This window comes from Callithrix jacchus, chromosome 2 (genome assembly GCF_049354715.1).
Source record: "Callithrix jacchus isolate 240 chromosome 2, calJac240_pri, whole genome shotgun sequence".
NCBI classification, from domain to species: Eukaryota; Metazoa; Chordata; class Mammalia; order Primates; family Cebidae; genus Callithrix; species Callithrix jacchus.
The window spans coordinates 12575191-12597001 of record NC_133503.1 but is presented as its reverse complement, the minus strand read 5'-3'; the positions used below and the strand labels follow the sequence as shown (position 1 = coordinate 12597001).

General features: G+C 53.9%; 2 protein-coding genes and 1 long non-coding RNA gene across 4 annotated transcripts; 1 reads left to right on the top strand and 2 right to left on the bottom strand.

Annotated features, from left to right (window-relative positions):
- Nucleotides 1–284: 284 nt before the first annotated feature.
- On the bottom strand, nt 285–3540 carry LOC144581535 (uncharacterized). Its single transcript, XM_078365734.1, has 7 exons — nt 3512–3540; nt 3107–3164; nt 2765–3044; nt 2107–2156; nt 1851–1962; nt 1603–1761; nt 285–362 (listed from the first exon to the last, which is right to left on the bottom strand). The coding sequence occupies exons 1-7, from the start codon at nt 3538–3540 to the stop codon at nt 325–327; spliced, it is 726 nt and encodes a 241-aa protein (XP_078221860.1). The 3' UTR covers nt 285–324.
- On the bottom strand, nt 3470–13420 carry NAT16 (N-acetyltransferase 16 (putative)). Of its 2 annotated transcripts, none has more exons than XM_054247878.2 (5): nt 13130–13420; nt 12189–12451; nt 7451–7856; nt 6188–6412; nt 3470–5570 (listed from the first exon to the last, which is right to left on the bottom strand). In XM_054247878.2, exons 3-5 carry the CDS (start codon nt 7850–7852, stop codon nt 4998–5000), a joined length of 1200 nt encoding a protein of 399 aa, XP_054103853.1. In that variant the 5' UTR covers nt 7853–7856; nt 12189–12451; nt 13130–13420; the 3' UTR covers nt 3470–4997. The 2 variants fall into 2 exon arrangements, with proteins under 2 accessions (XP_054103853.1, XP_054103855.1); XM_054247880.2 differs by lacking the exon at nt 13130–13420 and adding an exon at nt 11892–12010 and having other exon boundaries at nt 12189–12337.
- LOC103790689 (uncharacterized) lies at nt 12264–17810 on the top strand. The gene is made up of 4 exons (XR_008477791.2): nt 12264–12369; nt 12996–13306; nt 13758–15102; nt 17385–17810. It is a non-coding gene; the product is annotated as an uncharacterized LOC103790689 (long non-coding RNA).
- Nucleotides 17811–21811: the final 4001 nt, after the last annotated feature.

Here is a 21811-nt window from a genome sequence, read left to right as displayed (position 1 = left end):
GGGAGGAAGGCTGGAGGGGGCTGCGGTGCTGGCAGAGAGCGGTGCGGGGGCGTGGACAGGGAAGGGGGGAACGACAATGACACACGCCAGACACACACGAACTGCGGACACAGAGATGCTTGTGGGCACAGCAGGGCACCCGCACCCTAAGACTCTGAAAACCGAGGTCAGGGCTGTCTGCCATGGGCTCAGAGACTCTTTCAGAGACAGTCCTCATCCCCCTCCTCACCTCTTCCTAGAACTGACCCTCCTTCCAACCTCCCCCTCCCTACACACACACTCACGTGCTTTCTCTCTATAACCAGCAGTGGCTTCTCGCTTCCATCAGTGGCTCGACTTTCCCAGAAGAAAACCCATCAGCTCTGCGGGGAAATAAATGGGGAGGAGTGAAGAGGGGGGAAAGAGAGAAGAGATGGGGGCAGGGGAGGAGGAAGGAAGGAAAGGATCTGGAACAGGTAGAAGGAGCAGGCTAAAGGAGAGAGAGAGAAAAAAAAAACAACTGAGAACCAAGGTGACAGTGGAGATTCCAAGGAAGGAGGGAAAGAGGGGTTAGGAGACCCTGAGGCAATGCCTCCCATCCCCACACACAACTAGCCACAGCTTCCCCTCCTTCCTCTCCTCTCCCCCCATCTCCCCTTCATCTTCCCAGCCTGGATACAGAGAGCAGTGGGATGAGGAAGGGGTCACGTTACCTTCCTGAGGAGGATGAATCAGAGAGAGATGGCTCAGACATCTGGAGAGGGGGATGGGAAGCCATCCAAGAGAGAAGGGAGAGGGGAGGGAGGGAGCCAAGGGGGCTGACTGAGTGCTGATGGGGATTAGAGACCAAGTTGCAAGATGAGAGACAGGCACCTAGAGAAACTGTATTTGCCTGTGGGCTTGTGCGTGTGCACACACACCTGGGTGTGCATGTACATGGCTTGTGCACGTATGTTTATATGTGTACAGAGATGAATTAGATACATGATGGGGGGGAAAGTGTGTGTGTGTTGGGGGGGTTTCTTATCTCTTCTTCATGCCTGTATGCCCATGCTGTTTGGGGTCTTTGAACACACCAAGTTCTGGGCATCTGCTCGTGTCCAAAAACTGTGCCTGGCTTGGTGGTACACAATAATGTGTGTGTAAGCATACACATGCCCCCACTTCCAATCCCTCCCTTCCTCCACTTAAGCTCAGAAGCCCAGGAGAGCTTCTCAGAAATCAGCGTCCCCAAGGCTCCAGCGTCTTGTGGTGAGGGAGCAGGGTGGAGGTGAATGCCTGGGGCACCAAAGGCTTGGAGATTCCACAGTGTGGGTCTTGATTCTTTATGTCTGCATGGTCTCTGGTGCATGGTCTCTGGACTCATTGTTTCTGCTTCTCTTCGTCCCAGTTCCCTACCTGGGGCAACTCGATCACACACTGCCCCCTCTACTGGGGGTGAGCTGTGCTCTTCATACCCTGCTGCGTTTAGGGGCTTCTAGACTGGGCACAGGTTCCTGGGATGGGGAAAGGAGAGAGATAGTGAGAAAAAGAAAGAGAACTGAAGAAAGTGGGAGAGACAGTGCTGGAGAAGGCAGAGCTGAGATGGGGACCTGGTTGGGGATGCCTGGTATTGGCTCTGACCTGTTTGTGTGAATCCATCATCTCTCTTTGTGTTTGTTCCTGAATCTCCCTCCAAGAGGGTAGCTGGAGAAGATGGGGTCCAGCATCGAAGGAATCTAAGCTCAAGATATGGAAAACCAGAGGATCGGGGAAGAGAACTGGGTCTTTTCCCTGAGAGGTCTGGGAGAGAAAGAGAGAGCAGGGGCTTGTGGACCCCGAAGCTCACAGTTCCCTTCTTCTCCTCCCCCTCCCCCCAACCGGTGACTCACCTCTGCAGCCTTTAACTGCGTCAGCCTTGGTGGGGGGGCAGGCAGGGAGGGGGTACTTTATGAGAGGGGAAGGGGTCTCCACTTTGAATTCACAGAAGATGCTAAAGGCCCCCTGAAAATTGCCCAATTTAGAACACACTCTTGCCGTATCCCCTTCCCATCCCAGGGCTGGGGAGTCCCGGGGAAGGGACTGAGGGGAGGGCTAGGGGGCTACTGGAGGGTCTGGAATGATGAGTGATGGGAAGGGGGTGCTCACCCTGATTTTCAGTCCCGAGGCCCCACTCGCCCTCAGACCCCCACCCACTCCTGAGTGGGGGAGGGGAGAGACCCAGCAAGCGGGGGAGGGCAACGCCGCAGAGATGAGTCACCGAGAGAGAGAGAAAGAGACAGAGAAGGGGAGAGACACGAAGAGAGAACCACTGGAGAGACTGATACACACTCACACACTTAAATACACACATAGACACACACCACGAAGGTGGTATCCACCAAGAGAAAGAAAGCCACTTCTGTAATCCTGAACCAGCCTCCTTCAACTTCCACCTGTCACACACACAACACACTGTCCTAGAGAATCACACAGAGATTGGGAGACACACCCACTTACACAAACACAATGTCACACCTCGCCTAGCAGTCACCAAGACCGAGGCTGGAGATGTGTCCAGGGCGATGGAGATGTTCACTAAGTGTTCTCATTCATTCCTTTTACCAGGTGGAGGGAAGGGCGCCAAAACCCTCAAGGAATGCGACTTCAGAAATCCAAGACGCGGTTGCAGGGACTCACAGGCTGCGCTGTGCACACTCGACAATACACATAAGTCTCCTGCTTCCCCGTCCACACGTACATAGTAACATATCAAGCATCGTCCTCATCAAAAAAGAAAACAACAAAAAAAAGCCACTTGAGGTACCTGATTCTGGGGTACACCAGGCACGTTGTTCCGAATCCATCCCACCCAGACACCCCCTGACTCGTGCACACATGTCCAGAAACGCAGACACACAAAGACGCCCACGAACACACTCACACGGACGAAAACCACCTTGTGCTGCCTCGCCCGCGTCCGCGCACGTCCTGGCGCCCCCGCGTGTTACTTTGGGGGATCGCAGTCTCTGCTGCTCCAGAGCAGGCTGGGTGGGGGGCGGTGCCCAGGCTCTCTCCACCTCCTCCCCACACCGTGGGTTGCCCACCTAGAAATGGGGAAAGCAAGCCAGGCTGGCCAAGGGCGACTCTGGAACTGGAAGTTAGATACCTGGATCCTGGCTGATGGAAGCTGGTCTTTGATGCCAAGAGGGACGTGGGAGAAGAACCTGCAGAATTTGGGTAGCAACAGATTCCCAGATCCAGGGAAAAACAAGGCCGGGCGAGTCAGGGGGCGGTGCTGCTGCCCACCTCGGTCCTGAGCAGTGGTTTCTTTCCTCAATTGGCAGGGGTGGGGTCGGGGCGCACGGCCAGCAGCCCACCCCAGAACCCCTCCCCACCTCTTCCCTCGCCCCAGTAAGTCATTAGCTCCATTGCCACAGGGTTTAGAGACCCTCTCTGATACAGGCTGCTGGGGAAAGGGGAAGGTAATGTGTCTCATCCTCCCCACTGAGAAGTGAAACAGACACAGAGGGTGGCCAAAAGGTCCATTTTATTGTCGTACAGTCGTGGTTACTGTGACAAGGAGGGTGGCAGCATGGCCATGTCTGCCTGGCACAGAAAACAGCCAAGCAGAGCATCACAGTAGCAAAACCAGAGCTGGGGGAAGTGGTGAAGTGGCAGGTGCCCCCCCTTTGACCTGCTGATGTCCCCCTCTGCCCACATCTCAGATCTCATCCCCAGCAAACCCCAAACTCACTGCCAACATTCTCCTAGCACCTAGGCATTGCCCAGCAAGAAGTTCAAGCGAGCATCATCAGACAGAGTAAAGTTCTAGGTCATGCGCTAGGCTTGGGACACCTGGGTTCTATTCGCTGGGAGGCTCCCAGCTACTTTGAGTGACTTAGAAGTCACTTTGATCTTTCCCAGACTTCTGTTTTCTTCCTCTGCCTTCGATGTGGGGATCCAGCATTGGAGGCAGCGCTGTGCAGATGCAGCTGTTACTACTTGCAATTAAATAGAAGACTCTCAAAGTTCTAAAAGCATAAATGATCTAGAGGAAGGGAGTGGTGTCCAGAAATACCAGGAGGTGGGGATTCCGGTTGCACTAGAAGGCAGCCTGGTTGAAACCAGGAGACAATCCCTATGCCAGGCTGAGGGACCTGCCCTCCGTTATACCAAACTCTCCAGCCAGAACCCCTGTCCACCCCTCCACCCCCACCTGGGTTAGCTGGGGCAAGGGGGAGCCTGCAAAATAGCAACGTTGTGCAAAGCTGGAGGAAACCCCAGTGAGAGAGGCAGGCTCAGAAAGTGCATCACCAAGGTGAACAAGGACCCAAATGGGGAACATTCTAAATACATTTCATTTTACAGGGTTTCCCTCTCTGGATTGACACTGGGCTGGTGATGGAAAGGGGAACAGAGGGGCAGGTAAATGAGCACTGCTGTGCTAAGGGTCATAGAGATCCAGAGAGGATGAAGAAGGGGGGACTAGGGAGAGGGCACTGATCTCTGGCACCAGAGGCTTGAGAGCGGGGTGGGAGATAGAGGTGGGGAGGGAAGTGCAGTGCCAGTTTTGAGGGCTTTAAAAAGGGCAGGAGGAAGAAGAGAAACCCGGATTGAGCGGCTGCACTCGGGGAGGAGGCTGGGCATCCCACACACTCCTGCGCGTTTCCACCCACGAGGGGGCAGGAGGGAGAAGCCAGGAAAGGCGGAGTTCATGCCAGGGCTGGGGTGATGGACAGGGAAGGACTCTGAAGCCTGTGCCAGGACCAGTTCTTTGGAAGAGAAGAGAGTGGATAATAGTAGCTCAAGCCCGCCCGCCCCCAAATCCGGCAGTTCAGGTCGGGGAATAGGCAATAGTGTTTGGGGGCGCTAGAGGCGAGATAGTAAGGGGAAAAGGGACAGAGTGCAGGGACCTGCGCCGGTAAGGGTGGGAGTCAGAGGGAACTTCCCAAGGGACGCAGAGTAGGAAATGGCAGGGAAGAGGCTGGCTGGGGAAACTGCGGAAGGGGGCAGGTCCAAAGTGCTTCATTTTCCCCCACCCCGCCAGAGGAGAGGTCTCAGATGTCGGCCTCCAGCAGGTACTGTTCAGTATAACCCTTCACCAGCTCCAGCCCCAGCCCGGCCTGGCAGAAGTCAGCCAGCTGTGACCACAGCTGGGGCTCCAGGAAGAGCTGGCACATGACGTTGAGGCCGGCGAGGCGCGGGGCCTGGCGCTGCAGGTGCCACACCAACTGGCTCTGCACCTGCGCGCCGTCGCTGCCGAAGGCGTCGATGTTGAGGTAGCGCCAAGTGCCGTCCCCACCGTGCGGTATGGGGAAGGGGCGCGTGCACAGCGTGAGCACGCGCGGGCGCGCGCGGCTGTCCACGCGCCACTCCAGGCCCTTAGCCGCCAGCAGGCGCAGGTTGCTCTCGCTGGGCCGGTAGGGCTGCCAATCCTGGATGATGGTCCCTCCCGGAAGCACATCGCGCTGCACGGAGGGCGACAACAGGAGGCGTGCCACGTCGCCGCCTGCCTCGGACATGGCCTCGGTGGGTAGCGGCGAGAAGGTGCCGGAGGTCCGCAGCTCCGCCAGCCGCGCGCCCAGCCGGGCCAGCAGCGCGGACGCGTTGAATCGGACCAAAAGGATGGCCTGCGGGGGGCACGAGTGAGCGCGAGGCGGGCGCGGGAGGGTTGGCGAGCCCGGCGCCTCTCGGCAGGAATCTTCATTCTACGTTCACGCCCACGGGCTCCAGAGGAGCGACCGTGACGGCTGCGGGCGGAGTGGGGGTATGGGAAAGCCTGGGTTTCAAGGGTACCAGAGAGGGACCAGGGGCACGGGCTCCCAATACCTGGATCCCCAAGGAGAGTTGGGATCATTGTGGAGTAGCCAGGGAACCGAGGGTGCGGGTCCCCTAGTCTCCAGGGACGTGAAAGCCAGGGAGGCCGATCAGTCAGTAGGATTAGGGAGGCGCAGAGGGAGGACAAAGGCTCAGATGAGGATGCTTGGGTCACTGAACAGAGGCAGGATCCTAGGGGAGGCAAGGTCCCCGAAGTTGGGATGTAAGGTTTCAGGCTGGGAGTCAGGAGTCTGACTTCCCCTGAGTCAAAGGGTCTGGTAAGGACTGGAAGTCCCAGGGCAAGGCTCATGGGCCGCACCACTCAGTAGAGCCCGGAGAGAAAGCAAACCCGGGCTCCGCTGGGCGTGGGGAAGGTCTCCCCGTGTGCCCCAGCAGAGGCCCAGCCATCCGAGCTCCCCGTCCTTCTCACCTGCTTGGTGATTAGGCGGTATTTCTTCAGCTCCCGGGGGCCCAGCTGGTCATCCCGGGTGAGCCGTGCCACCTTGACCCCCGGGTGCTGTTGCTTGACCAGCTGCGAGCAGAAGCGCTGCAGCAGCCCGGCCACTCCCTTCCCGCGCTCCCAGGGCGCCACGCGCAGCCCCTCCACCAGCGCCGTCTCCCCGGCGTCGATCACGTTCACCGACTCCAGCGCGATCTGCGGACCGAGGCCGTTAGCGGGGGACCCTCCCCGCCTCCGCCCCTGCCAGGGCTGTTGGCTCACTGAGCTCTCCTCTTCCCACACGCTGATCACTCCGTCGACACCACCCGGGCACCAGGCCAGGTCTGGGGCAGCACGGCACCTGGGCCTCAGATTCCAGAGCCGGCAGAACAGTCATTCGAGGGGGTCTCATCCAACTTTTTTTTTTTTTTAATTTAAGACAGAGTCTCGTCATCCCAGGATGGAGCGCAGTGGTGCGATCACAGCTCACTGCAGCCTCAAACTCCTGGGCTCAAGCGATTCCCCCCACCCCCAGCCTCCCTAGTAGCTGGGACAACAGGCATGCATCCCCACTCCCGGCTTTTTATTTATTTTTATTTTTTAGAGACGGGGGTCTCGCAAGTTGCCCAGGCTGGTCTGAAACTCCTAGCCTCAAGTGATCCTCCCGCCTCGGCCTCCCAAAGAGCTGAGGTTACAGGCGTGAGCCGCCGCGCCCGGCCCCTTTCACCTCTCCAGAGGCTCCGAGTGCAACTAGTTCTGGACCGTTCGCCACGCCTCTTACTTGGCTCCTCCCCCGGGAGCTTGTCACGCCCACTTCCTCTTAGCTCCTCCCCCAGCCCGACTCTAGGCTCTTCCTGCTCTTGTCTTCCAGATCCTCTTCCTGCAAGGATTTCCTGTGCTGGGAGGTCCTGGTCCCAGTCTAGCTGCTCCCACCCCTAGCCTACCCGCTCTCTCCTGCTCCTCACCTCTTGTGCTCTTGCCCCCAGGAACTTCTCCAGTGGATCCTCAAACTTTGAAGCCCTCTCCCGTCCCTCCGGTGTCTCTGCTTTCGGAGTCCTCCACGTCCTCCACCCCATCCCCACTGACATAGCCCCTGGATCCACACTGCACGCCTTGCTTTTCTGTACTAAAGCAGACTGTTTCCTCAGCATCCGGACGAAGGCCGGGGAGAAGCTCTCCCCCTCCTTTTCCTAAGATGCACGCACCCGCTGGTGGCTTCACCCCATGTCACCTGGGCCCTGCCCCCGGGCTCACCACGCCTCCGTTGCGCTTGGCCAGCACCACTGTGCGGTCGGGGTCCCGGAGCCAGCTGTGGTAGCGGCTGGGAAGGTAGTCCAGGCCGCCGTAGATGCCCCCCGAGATGGCCATCACCTCCTCAAACTCCCGTTCCGTGGCCACCACGAAGTCCAATGGCTCGGCCTCAGCCTCAGGCCCCGATCCCGACCTAGGCTCGGCCCCCGACAACTCTGCCTTGGCCTCAGGCCCTGACTCGGCACCCAGGGACTCAGCCTCAGCCTCAGGCCCCGATCCGGACCTGGGCTTGGCCGCCACCTCCTGTGGCCGGGTTTCGGAGCTTGGCTCTGCATCTCCGGCAGCCTCCTTTTCCGGCTTGGGGACCTCTGAGGTGGCTGTACTACAGCTGGCTTCCAGCTTCATGACCCTGCAGAAAAAAGAAAATTCAGCACCTGGATAGAGCCCTTTGTTTCCACATCTGGGCCCCTGCAGGCAAACGGTCCCAATGCCCCTTTCTATAGAAACACCCACCCCCCTTTTAGTTATTTATTTTTTTGAGAGGGAGTCTCATTCTGTTGCCCAAGCTGGAGTGTAGTGGTGCAATCTCAGCTCACTGCAACCTCTGCCTCCCAGGTTCAAGTGATTCTCCTGCCTCAGCCTCCCGAGTTGCTGGGACTACAGGCACATGCCACCATACCCAGCTAATTTTTGTATTTTTAGTAGAGACCATGTTGGCCAGGCTGGTCTCGAACTCCTGACTTCAGGTGATCCTCCCACCTCAACCTCCCAAAGTGCTGCGATTACAGGCGTGAGCCATCACATTGGCCCCTTTCTTCCTTTCTTCTTCTTCTTCTCATTTTTTAATACAGATAGGAATCTCACTATGTTACCCAGACTGGTCTTGAAATCCTGGGTTCAAGCGATCCTCCTACCTCAGCCTCCCAAAGTGCTGGAACTACAAGTGTGAGTCACTGTACCTGCCCCACAAACACCCTTTCTTTTCTGCTGTCACACAGACCGTGAGTGTGAAGGGTTCCCAGCTCCCTTCCTCTTCCCACCAGCTCTCAGAAAGCCCAGCTCTACCCACTCCACTCATACTGGATGCTCCCTAACAATCAGAAACGCAGAACCCTGTGAGCTCCCCATACACCAGCCCCAGATATCCTCCAGGCCCAGCCAGCAACCAGGGCCCCAGGAAACAGAAAGAAGGCACTTGGGGGTAGTTAAAAAAAAAAAAAAAAAAAGGAAGGCTGGAGCACGGAGGCTCATGCCTTTACTCCCAGCACTTTGGGAGGCCGAGGCAGGTGGATTGGTTGAGTCCTGTATTTAAGAACAGCCTGGACAACATAGTGAGACCCTATCTCTACAAAAAATTAGCTGGGCATGGTGGTGTGGTGGGCCTGTAGTTTCAGCTACTCTGGAGGCTGAGGTGGGAGGATCGTTGGAGCCAAAGAGGTGAAGGTTGCTGTGAGCCGTGATCACACCACAGCACACCAGCCTGGGTGACAGAGAGCCTGTCTCAAAAAATAAATAAATAAAAATAAAGACACACCCCTTCAAGGATCCCATCACCTCTCTAAGACCTCTACAAGAACAACACGAGAAACTTCCACCATCACCCCTCTGCCCACAAGAGGGTTCCCAGAGAAGAGTGGAGGAATCACCTCCACTCCATTTCCTGCCACTGCCAGCTACAGTCTCAGGGCAAAGGGAGGAGGGTGTAGACCCCAAATCTCCTCCATTTGCTGCCCTAGTTCCCTATCCCCCCACCTCCACCTCTTGGCACACACATCAAAATATAAGCAAGTTACACAGCTCCACTAGAAAAATGTCAAGCCCTTGTTCTCTAGGGAAAGAACCAACAAAAACAGAAAATGTCAAGCCAGTCTGACGCAGTGGCTCAGCCAAGGCGGGTAGTTCACCTGAGGTCAGGAGATCGAGACCAGCCTAGCCAGCGTGATGAAACTCCATCTACCAGAAATACAAAAATTAGCTCAGCATGGTGGTGGACACCTGTAATCCCAGCTATTAGGGAGGTTGAAGCACAAGTGAGGCTCCATCTCACTTGAACCTGGGAGGTGGAGGTTGCAGCAAGCTGAGGTTGAGCCACTGCACTCCAGCCTGGGCAACAGAGTGAGACTCTGTCTCAAGAAAAAAAAAAAAAAAAACCCTCCACTCCCTCCCTTCCTCCCTTCTTTCCTTTCCTCTCTTTCTCTTCCTGTTTCCTTTTTCTTGCTGATTTTATGCAAAGGGCTAGCATTCTCATCGCTCTTTTTTCAGGTTTAATCCTTATTTTAATAAAGTTTTCAAGCAAAAAAAAGAAAGAAAGAAAGAAAAAATGTTAAGCCGTTACTTCTAAGCCAATCAACCCCTCCTTTCCTTCCTTCTGCCCCTCTTCCCCATAGGGAGATTTGGGCTCTGTCCACTCAGGGACTAGGAACTGTTTTTAAAGGGCTCTGTCAGAGCGCCACCAAAATAAAATGGAAAGCCCCCTATCCAAGTCCCAGTGACTTCTATTTCTAGGCCTGTCTCTTCCAGACCAGCCAAACCAACCAGTCAAATTCCCCCTCTCTCTTTCAACCAATTATGATGCTCACCTCAGATAACCTACATTAAGCCTCATTAGCCAACATCCCAAGGGCACACAGACCAGCTACTCTGTGGGGGTGATATTGACTTGGCTGGTCTTTTATTTATTTATTTATTTATTTGACCTAGGTTTGGGGAAGTTTGACCAGCAGTGGCACTGAGGAGTGGTTTGCCCTCCCAAGCCGGAAACAGAGCTTTCCCATACAAACCAAGCTTCAAAACAAGAGTTCCATCTCCCTCTTTCTTTTCTGTTCTTTCTCATCTGATTCCACCTGGAGATTTCCTGGGTATGGAGCCAGCATTATCAGAGGAGAGGAGGAAGCCAAGCTCAGAGGACTTAGAGACCCTGATGGGGCCATTAGAGACCATCAGGTTCAACCCATTCTTTTCACAATCAAGGAGATTAAGAGCCTTGCCCGAGGTGAATCAGCTCGGGCAGAGCCAGGCTAAAAGTTAAGTTTCCTGGGCTTCCAGGCCAGGGGGCAGATCTCTTATTACTGTTGTTGTTTGTTTATTTAATTTTATTCTTTTGAGACAAGCTCTTGCTTTATCGCCCAGGCTGGAGTGCGCTGGCACCATCACCGCTCACTGCAGCCTCAACCTCCTGGGCTCAAGCAATCCTTCCCCCTCAGCTTCCCATGTAGCTGGGACTACAGGCAGGTGCCACCACACCTAGCTAATTTTTAAAATGTTTAATTTTTTGTAGAGATGGGGTCCCACTATGTTGCCCAAGCTGGTCTTGAACTCCTGGGCTCAAGCGATCCTCCTGCCTCCAGTTCCTAAAATGCTGGACTGTTAGGTGTGAGTCACCATGCCCAGCCAAGATCTCTTTTTAGTGTATCTGGATCTCTGAACCCAGCCTGAAGAGCAAGGAGAGGAGCTACTGGGTCCTTGAACAGGAGTTGAAGGGTCCAGGTGGGCTAAGCTTAAGAAGAAGCAGAGATGGGGCTGCTGGGAACTCCCCAACTGTCTGACCCACACTGTAAGCAATCCCTCTGGTACCACACAAACCTCCATTCTTGGGACCAGCCCAAGCCCCAGACCTCTTGCACCACACTCTGGTGACAATGGGTCCCAAAGAAGAGCAAGTTAGCTCTTGACTCCATCTGCAGCTCCAGGCAACATGGACCAGCTGTTCCTGGGAAATTCAGTGGTGCCTCCAGCAATAGCCTCACAGCCCAAAACGGTGATGAGGTATGACAGCCGGCAGACTGAAACCCACCTGACTCACTCAAGACATTCAGCTCCAGTTTCCTTCCCTTGCTTACAGGAAGGGAGGCCCTTTCCAAATGGTATTTCTACATCTCAGATAAGGTTGCTTGTGGTGGGAGGCAGGGGTAGGGGCGGACGTGGGGAGTTCCCGGCGTCATGGAAAAGGAAGAGCTTCCCAACACATCCCTCATCTTTCCACCTAGGTGCAACCTCTAGCCCTGTTCCCTTTTTGGGAACATGAACAAAGGTTCCCAGGTTCTCAAACCTTGGAGGAGGTAATAAAACAGGTCAGGGATTCCAGGCCAAGCCAAAGCTGTGGGCTGGCCCTGTAACGCTTGCTTCACATGCTGACTAGTTCCTGCTCTCCAGTCCAGCACCTTCCAGACTGGCTCCTTGGCTGTCTAGGCAAAGGCCGAGGCAGCTGGTGCCTCCAAGGCATTGTGGGAGGTGCAGTCCAGATATCTCCTGGACCAAGCTCCCTTCCTAAAGAGAAACAATATTTCTTGGCCAGGCATGGTGGCTCATGCCTGTAATCCCAGCACTTTGGGAGGCAGAGGCAGGTGGATCACATGACATCGGGAGTTCAAGACCAGCCTAACATTGTGAAACCTCTTCTCTACTACACACACACACACACTTAGCCGGGCGTGGTGGCAGGCACCTGTAATCCCAGCTACTCAGGAGGCTGAGGCAGGAGAACTGCTTGAATCCTGGAGGTGGAGGCTGGGGTGAGCAGAGATGGTGCCACTGCACTCCAGCCTGGGCAACAAGAGCGAAATTCTGTCAAAAAAAAAAAAAAAGGGACAGCATTTCTCTCTCCATCCCTATCTCCATATCCTTGGGGACCTTCTTGAAATCTCATAAATATGAATGATTGCTTTGGGGGGGGATTGGAGTCATAGCTGGGCATGCTGGGAGCCCACCCGCTTGCACCCCACTCCCACCGCACCCCACACACCTGAAATGTCGCTGCCCTTGAGACCGATGGCTTCTTGACACTGGGGAGGGAGGAGTGGGAGGGAAGGGGGAGCCCAGTCGCGGGAGAGGCGGAGACAAAGAAGGCAGCTGCACAAAGCGCCCGAAGATGAGAGCGAAAAGGACGGGAATGGAGGCAGAGAGCAGACAAAAGCAGACAGGAGGTGCGGCCGCAGGGGATGGGCAGGGAGGCGGGAGGAGGCTCCGAGACGGAATCACAGATATGACACCTCGTGATTCCGGGACCTGCAGATGCCAACAACAAAAACAACTCTAGCACGCACCCCCTCCCCTGGGACACCATAAATAGAAAGGAGCGTGACACACCCCCTTCGCCCCAAGGTTTGGGGGCGGGGAGCCGGGGAGAGGAAGGGGTCAAGGGGAAAAGAAAGTCAGAAAAAAGGCTGGAAGAGAACAATCCTGGAAACCGAGATAGGGGAGAGGCGATAAAGTGGGGGCGGGAGGGAAGGCCTGGGGGTGGGCAGAGGCAGGGCCGAGGAAGAGGGCCCAGCGAAAGAGGGGAACGTTCCCAGAGGTGTCCACAGTTGTGGAGGAGGGGGCCTGTCCTGCAGGTCTTCCCGAGTGAGGGTCTTCCCTCTGTCCCTATCCCGGAGTGGGGGCTAGGGCTTGGGCGAGAGGGAGATTGCAAAGGGAGCGGTCTGCTTGGCGGGGTTTCCCCTGGGCACGGGACCCTGGGGACAGGTGGGAGCAACAAAGCAACAGACGGGGGCGGGGGAGCGCTTCTGGACACCTGAAGCGCAGCCTCTGATTCAGTTTTCTGGGTCACCAGACTGGAAGGAGCTGGGCAGAAGGGGGCGCAGCCGCTTGGTCCCACTGGGGGGCAGTGGCCTTCTGCTGCCCTATTCCGCGGCGGAGGAGCACGCTAGCCCCCTCCGAAGTCCCCAGGCCCGGCCGCCCCCCTACCTCGCCGGAGCCGGAGCCCGAGCCAGGATCGAGATGTTGCGAAGCCAAGCGGGGCAGGTGGCCGGCGCAGACAGCCCCGGTGCCAAGAGAGGGGTCTCTTTGGAGCCCCCAAGAGTCAAAGGAGGATGACGTGCGGGGACCCGGCCGCGCCGTCGGAGCCCGACTCAAACTTCGAAGGTCAGCGCTGGGGCTACGCCGCAGATCCGTTGGCGACGTGGGCCGGGGCACCGAGAGGGTCGGGGGTTCGGGTGGCGCGCGTGGCTCCCTCGGCGAGGCTCCAGCGGCAGCTTCGAGGGGCGGAGACCCCGGCGATGCGGGAGAAACCCGGGACGGATCCGGAGCGGACTCGTGCCCTGTTGGCGGGGCCTGGGGTCCGGGTGCGCCCTGGGCAGCTGGGTGGCCTCGAGCCCCGCTGGCGAGACTTGAGACTCCACCCCGTGTCCCGGCTGGGGTGTGGGACTGGGAATGGGGGTGTCTCGGGTTTTGGTGGTGATGCTGGAATTGCTGACTTAGTTACCTCCCCACCCCACGCCCAGCACCTCTGTTCTCTGTTGGGGGGTGTCCCCCACTGCCCCGAAGTCCCCCTCCTCCAGGAGCCACCCCTCAATGGAATCTCCTCTCTCCACAGTAAGAGCGTCTGGAAAGATGACTCCTAGCCTTCCACCACGGAAACCGATAGAGAGAATCAGAAGCCCTAGAACACCAGGAAGGCGAAGAGACATCAAGGGACAGAATTTGAGAGACTGAAAGGTGAAGAGCAGGCCAAGACCTCTGCATCTTCTCACCAATGCTTGGGTGCCCCGGGTGCGTAAGGCGTCCTCAGTCCACACTACGTGGGGGACAGCAGGCAGAAAGACTTCCAGGTACACAGGGCACACCCAGGCACATTCACACAGACCTCTGCACGCAGGAGGCTCTGCACCCCACGCTGATCCTGGTGGGTGGGGAGGAGGAGGGAAGTATGGAGCTGTGACCCGGTTGGATGCAGCGCTGCCCCTGGCTCCAATAAGCTGGTGGCCCAGGCTCTTAACTCCTACAAGGTTCTCCATCCCAGCCTTAACTCCTACAAGGATCTCACTTCAGTGAGATCAAGGCCCGGAGCGGTGACTCACGCCTATAGTCCCAGCATTTTGGGAGGCCGAGGTAAGCGGATCACCTGAGGAGAGAGTGCAAGACCAGCCTGGCCAACATGGTGAAACCACGATTCTACTAAAAATAGAAAAATCAGGCGGGGACAGTGGTGTGTGCCTATAATCCCAGCTACTGGGAAGGCTGAGGCAGGAGAATCTCTTGCACTCGGGAGGCCGAGGTTACTGTGAGCTGAGATCACACCACTGCACTCTAGCCTGGGGGACAGAGCAAGACTCTGTCTCAAAAAAATAAAAATAACTAGACGAGGTGGGGCATGCCTGTAATCCCAGCTCCTCGGGAGACTGAGGCAGGAGAATGTCTTGAACCCAGGAGGCGGAGGTTGCAGTGAGCTGAGATTGTGCCACTGCACTCCAGCTTGGGCGGCAGAGCGAGACTCCATCTAAAAAAATAAATAAATAAAATAAAAAATAAGCAAATAAAGTGAGATCAGAACACCGTCAGTTCTACCCTGTAAGGAACCGGGAAAGCGATGGACAACTGTAAACTGCTTTGGAGATGCAGTGAGTAATGTTAAGGACTCTTGAGTTCTGCTGGAGTCCTCTCCCCAGGAGCAACCCAGCTCTCATGCCTCGCTCTCCCACCGCGAAAGTCATCGTTCACCCATCTTATCCCATTTTTTTCTCTCTTTTTTTTTTTTTTTAACCTTCCGAGGTTATAACTTCATCACCAGGCAAACTGATGCCATTGGGTGTGCCAACGTAATGAGAAGGAAGATCACGTTCCTGGAATCCCACAGACAGGAATTCCAACCGAGGGTTAAAGGGCCAAACAGGAGTAACACCAAGGGTTAAAGGAATGAAAATCAGGACTTCTAGGCTGAGGTAGGCCGAAATGCAACCGAAAAATCATTCAACATTTTTTTAAAATTTTATTTATTTATTTATTTATTTTCTGAGACTGAGTTTCGCTCTTACCCAGGCTGGAGTGCAATGGCGCGATCTCGGCTCACCACAACCTCCGCCTCCTGGGTTCAGGCAATTCTCCTGCCTCAGCCTCCTGAGTAGCTGGGATTACAGGCACACGCCACCATGCCCAGCTACTTTATTGTATTTTTAGTAGAGACGGGATTTCACCATGTTGACCAGGATGGTCTTGATCTCTTGACCTCGTGATCCACCCGCCTCGGCCTCCCAAAGTGCTGGGATTACAGTCTTGAGCCACCGCGCCCGGCCTCAACATTTTTAAAATAGGACTTGCCTTCATTTCTGATTTCTGAAAGTGCTAACATACTGGGCATCTCACCAAACTGCAGATTGCAGTTAAGGTGCCACGTGCTTCACGATGGGAAAACACTTAAAAAGCTACAAGTTTCGAGGAAAAATCACCAGTGGCCAAGGGGAGAGGCCATCATATGTTAATCCCGCCCCTTTCACCAGAAGCCACACCTTCCACCAACAGAAACTCTTGAATTGGTCTAACACCCACACATTTCCAGGTTCATCAGCCAATCAAAATTAAAAGTTTCCCAACGCTTCGGCCCCTCCTTATGTCCAAGCCACTCAGAAGCAAGATGTCACTGTAAGTCCCGCCTCCAGACCGCTCACTGGGCCAATGGAATGCCATCTTGTTCCAGGCTTCATTCTCAGACATCTAGGAGAGCCGGCTTCCCTCCCAGCTTCCTAAGTGCTCAGAGGATGCAGAGAGGCGGCCTATTCTGGGGTGGAGGAGAAATCTGGCTGAGAGGAGAGAGAGAGCCCTGGCTTGGCTGGCCTGGGTTCCAGGACTACCCTCTACCCAGTAGTGGTGGTGATGTGGTGTGAACCATTGAACTACCCGATGTTTACTAAAAGCACCATAGCTTAATCTCCATAACGCTGTAGGGGAGGTGTGATTGTTTACTTATTTTACAGAAAAGCAAAGTAGATTCTGAGAAAGCTATGGACTAGATCTCAGAATTTTTTTTTTTTTGAGATCGAGTCTCACTCTGTCACCCACGATCTTGGCTCACTGCAGCCTCCGCCTCCGGGGTTCAAGTGGTTGCCCTGCCTCAGCCTCCCGAGTAGCTGCACCACCACACCCAGCTAATTTTTGTATTTTTAGTAGAGACGGGGTTTCACTATGATGGCCAGTCTGGTCTCGAACTCCTGACCTCAAGTGAGCCGCCTGTCTCAGGCTTATAGTGCCAATACTTTGGGAGGCCAAAGCAGGAGGGTCTCTTGAAGCCAGGAGTTTGGAACGAGTCTGGGCAACATAATGAGAACTTGTCTCTACCAAAAATAAAAAAAAATTAGCCAGACATGGTGATGTGCACCTGTGGTCCCAGCTACTCCGGAGGCTGAGACAGGAGGATCGCTAGAGCCCAGGAGTTCAAAGTTGCAATGAACTCTGATGGTGCCACTGTGCTGTAGCCTGGGTAACAGAGCGAGACTCTCTCTCTCTCTCTCTCTCTTTCCCTCTCTTTCTCCCTATTTATATACATATGTGTGTATATATATACATATGTATATATATACACATGTATGTGTATGTGTATATATACATATATACACATGTATATCTATATGTATATATGTGTATATGTGTGTATACATATATATAAATTTAAAAAATATATATATATATAGAGAGAGAGATACAGCACGAATAAAGCACCAATCAAGTGTCAGTGCCATTAATACTGGAGATAGGCCCAGCACGGTGGCTCGCGCCTGTAATCCCAGCATATTTTGGGAGACCGAGGTGGGCAGATCACTTGAGATCAGGAGATCGAGACCAGCCTGGCCAACATGGTGAAACCCTGTCTCTACTAAAAATACAAAAAGTAGCCAGACGTGGTGGCACGTGCCTGTAATCACAGCTACTCTGGAGGCTGAGGCAGGAGAATCACTTGAACCGGAAGGTGGAGGTTGCAGTGAGCCAAGATGGTGCCACTGCCCTCCAGTCTGGATGACAGAGCGAGACTCGGTCTTAAAAAACAAAAAACAAATTTTTTAAGAGACAGGATCTTATCTCTTTCGCCTAGGCTGGAATGCAGTGGCACAATCATAGCTCGCTGCAACCTTGAACTCCTGGGCTCAAGCAATCCTCCTGCCTCAGCCTCCTAAGTAGCTGGGACTACAGGCACATGTCGCCACACCCAGCTAATTATTGTATTTGTTTGTAGAGGCAGAGTCTTGCTATGTTGCCCAGGCTGGTCTTGAACTCCTGGCCTCAAACCATCCTCCTGCGTTGACCTCCCAAAGTACTGGGATTACAGACATGAGCCACCTTGCCAGGCCATAATAAGACACATTGAACCTTCATACTCATCAAGCTGAAAGCCTTGGCATCTCAGGATTCTGGTGACCAAGACTTCCTCCTCTGGATTTTTCCTTTTGAGTATTTTCCTCTTAGACCCCTCTTCTCGCTGTCCCACTGCGAAACCAGTGCCAAGTCTTCTGCCATTCCCTTAATCACGCCCCATCCAGTGAATTGTCCACAGTTCTCTGATCTACGAATCAAGTCTTGACCTTCCAGGTTGTTTCCAGCTATTTATGGAACATCTGTGCGGTGATGAGAGCAGCAAAATAAAATCTATGAATGCTTTACAGGAAATGGCCTTGACGCCTCATATGCTTTTTCTTTTATTAAAAATTTTGTTTTGCAGACACAGGGTCTTGGTATGTTGCCCAGGCTGGTCTCAAACCCCTGGTTTCAAGTGATCCTCCCACCCTGGCATCCGGAAGTGCTGGGGTTACAGGCATGAGCCACTGTGTCTTGCCAACACCTTGTATGCTTTACAACCTTCGCAGTCAGCTACTTTTGCAGACAAAGGAGGGAGACCAGAGATGAAAGGTTTATGTAATTGACTCCAAGTCACAGAGCCAGTGAGTGCCTAAAAGGCTTACTCAGAATGATAGACTAAAAGGAATCATCTAGATCATCCCACAAGGCAGATATCAGAGATGCCATACGCTCCTGGTGAGTCATGAAGTCACGGCTTTCTCAGCCTCACATAGCACCCAACTTCCAGTAAGGATCAAATCAGATAATGTGTGTAAAGTGCCTGGCACAGCGTTTCTGGCACAACATTTCCACTGACGGTAGGTATTATTATCCAGCCAACCGGAGCAGCAGTTCTGGGACGGCGTGTATCACAGCCTGTCCCTTGGAATTCACGCATAACTGAAGCCTCTTGCTTACTTTGCAGTCAGGGCTGTCAGGATTCTAGGAACATCCACAGGAGCTTCAGGAATCAGGCAAGAGAAAGAGGGAAAATCACTACGTGTGGCCATGAACTGGTTTCTGGTTTGTTTTTTGAGACGGAGTCTCGCTCTGTCACCCAGGCTGGAGTGCAATGGGCGAGCTTGGCTCACTGCGACCAGTGGCTCAAGCAATTCTCCCGCCTCAGCCTCCTGAGTAGCTGGAATTACAGGCATGCGCCACCACACCCAGCTAATATTTGTATTTTTAGTACAGACAGGGTTTCACCATGTTGGCCAGGCTGGTCTTGACTCCTGACCTCGTGATCCGCCCACCTCAGCCTCCCGAAGTGCTGGGATTACAGGCGGTGGGTACCTGGCTGAACTGTTTTATTTGACCTTGGGTGTCAGGGTCTTGCTCTGTTGCCCAGGCTGGAATGCAGTGGCACAAACACTGCTCACTGCAACCTCAAACTCCTGGGCTCAAGCCATCCTCCCGTCTCAGCCTCCTGAGTAGTTGGCATAACAGGTGCACACCACCTCGCCAAGCAAATTTTTGTTTCTTCTGTCTGATGAGACCCAAAGAAATTTTTTTTGTAGAGACAGTCTCACCATGTTGCCCAGACTTGTCTTGAACTCCTGGGCTCAAGTGATCCTCCCGCCTCAGCCTCCCAAAGTGCTGGGATTACAGGTGTGAGCCATTGCACCCGGCTATAAACTATTTTTTATTAATTTATTTTTTGAACAGAGTTTCACTCTTGTCACCCAGGCTGGAGTGCAATGGTGTGATCTTGACTCACTGCAACCTCCGTCTCCTGGGTTCAAGCAATTCTCCTGCCTCACCCTCCCAAGTAGCTGGAATTACAGACATACACCACCACACCTGGCTAATTTTCTGTTTTTTTTTTTTTTTGTAGAGAAGGGGTGTCACCATGTTACCCAAACTGGTCTTGAACTCCTGGGCTCAAGTGATCCTCCCGCCTCGGCCTCCCAAAGTGCTGGGTTTACAGGTGTGAGTCACTGTGCTTGGCCTCACTATTGTCATCTTCTATGGGCCTGGTTAATTCCACTTCTTCTCACAAGTAACTCACTTTAGTTATCTATTAAAAATACACTTTTAGGCTGGGCGTGGTGGCTCACACCTGTAATCCCAGCATTTTGGGAGGCTGAGGCGGGAGGAGAGCCCAGGAGTGAGAGACCAGACTGGGCAACATAGTGAGACCCTGTCTCCACAAAAAGTTTTAAAAATTAACCAGGCGTGGTGGTCCACACATGCAGTCCCAGCGACGCAGGAGGCTGATGTGGGAGGATCACTTGAGACCAGGAAGTCAAGGCTGCAACGAGCTCTGATTGTGCCACTGCATATGCCAGCCTGAGTGACAGAGCAAGATCCTATCTTAAAAAACAAAGACGGAACGTGGTGAAACCCCGTCTCCACTAAAAATACAAAAAATGAGCTGGGCGTGGTGGCGCGTGCCTGTAATCCCAGCTACTCAGGAGGCTGAGGCAGGAGAATTGCCTGAACCCAGGAGGCGGAGGTTGCGGTGAGCCGAGATTTCGCCATTGCACTCCCGCCTGGGCAACAAGAGCGAAACTCTGTCTCAAAAAAACCCAAAAAAACAAAAAACAAAACAAAACCTTTTTATCTGAAGAATATTTAACATATCCAAAAGCAGGGAGAATACGTATTACTTTGTATATAATGAATATATATAATTTTAGCCTGGTGTGGTGGTGCACGTCTGTCTATAATCCCAGCTACTTGGGAGGCTGAGGCAGGAGAATCACTTTAACCCGGGAGGCAGAGGTTGCAGTGAAAATTTACAGAACAATCTCATTTCTTCCACAAATAAATTGTAAGGAGAGAGAGAGAGAGATGGAGGGAAAACCTACAGATTGAAAGAAAATTAAGACCAGGTGCAGTGGCTCACACCTGTAATCCAGCACTTTGGGAGGCTGAGGCAGGCGGGTCACTTGAGATCAGGAGTTCCAGACCAGTCTGGCCAATATAGTGAAACCCATCTCTACTAAAATTACAAAAATTAGCTGGACATGTGGCACGGACTTGTAATCACAGGTATTCGGGAAACTGAGGCAGGAGAATTGCTTGAACTTGGGAAATGGAGGTTGCAGTGAGCTGAGATGCACCATTGCACTCCAACCTGGGTGACAGAGTGAGATTCAGTGAAAAGAGAGAAAGAAAGGAAAAAAGAAAAAAGGAAGGAAGGAAAGAAGGGAGGGAGGGAGGGAGGGAGGGAGGGATGGGAGGGGAGGGAAAGGAGGGAAGGAGGGAAGGGAGGGAAGGAGGGAAGGGAGGGGAGGGGAAGGAAGGGGGAAGGGAGGGGGGAGGGAAAGGAGGGAAGGGGAAGGGAGGGGAAGGGAAAGGAGGGAGGGAGGGAGAAAAGGAGGGAGGGAGGGATGGGAGGGGAGGGAAAGGAGGAAGGGAGGAATGGAGGGGAGGGGAGGGGAGGGGAAGGGAGAGAGGGAGGGAAAGGAGGGGAGGGGAAGGGAGGGAAGAAAGAGGGGGAGGAAGGAAGGAAAAGGAAAAAGAAAGGAAAGGAAAAGAAAAAAAAAAAGACTCCTGTAGCCAAATGTGTGGGTTTTCCCCCCACACACCAAGCAGGCAATCAGTTCTGCAGCTGGGTGTCTTTCAACCCAGTTCAATCTGGACACTACCTGGAGGTAGTGACAGATCCCACAGGTGGAGGCTCAGTCCCACAAGACTGCCCCCCACCACCAACGCCACTCACAAGCCTCAGGTTATTCTACCTGCACTCTGACTGACTGGCTACATACTGGGTGTCCCACAACCCCCTGATGATGGGTTCCATTAATTTGCTAGAGCAGCTCACAGAACTCAGGAAATAACTCACTTATATTCACCTATTTATTACAAAGGATATTACAGGGTACAGATGGGCCAGGTGTGGTGACTCGTGCCTGTAATCTCAGCACTTTGGGAGGCTGCGGTGGGAGGACTGCTTGAGGCCAGGAGTTCCAGACCAGCCTGGGCAAGATAGCAAGACCCCCATCTCTAGAAAGAAAGAAATTAAAATAATAATTTTAAAAGATACAGATTGGCCAGAGGCAGTGGCTCCAGCAACCCTAGCACTTTGGGAGGCCAAGGAGGAACGATTACTTGAGCTCAGGGGTTCGAGCCCAGTTTGTTCAACATGGTGAAACCGTGTCTCGGCCAGGAGTGGTGGCTCACGCCTGTAATCCCAGCACTTTAAGAGGCTGAGGCGGGTGCATCACCTGAGGTCATGAGTTCGAGACCAGCCTGGACAACATGGAGAAACCCTGTCTCTATTAAAAATACTAAAAAATTAAGACCCCCCCCAAAAAAGTTAGCTGGCGTTGTGGCAGTCGCCTGTAATCCCAGCTACTCGGGAGGCTGAGGCAAGAGAAT

Excerpts from the sequence above, each read along its gene's own strand:
- NAT16 (XM_054247878.2), bottom strand. The coding sequence starts at position 7,852 with ATGAAGCTGGAAGCCAGCTGTAGTACAGCCACCTCAGAGGTCCCCAAG. Across the intron at positions 6,413-7,450 it reads CCAAGCGCAACGGAGGCGTG|ATCGCGCTGGAGTCGGTGAA; the intron begins GTGAGCCCGGGG and ends CTCGGTCCGCAG. Across the intron at positions 5,571-6,187 it reads ACCGCCTAATCACCAAGCAG|GCCATCCTTTTGGTCCGATT; the intron begins GTGAGAAGGACG and ends TGCCCCCCGCAG.
- LOC144581535 (XM_078365734.1), bottom strand. The coding sequence starts at position 3,540 with ATGGCCATGCTGCCACCCTCCTTGTCACA. Across the intron at positions 3,165-3,511 it reads CTGCCACCCTCCTTGTCACA|GTTCTTCTCCCACGTCCCTC; the intron begins GTAACCACGACT and ends CAAATTCTGCAG. Across the intron at positions 363-1,602 it reads TGATGGATTCACACAAACAG|AGCTGATGGGTTTTCTTCTG; the intron begins GTCAGAGCCAAT and ends ATTTCCCCGCAG.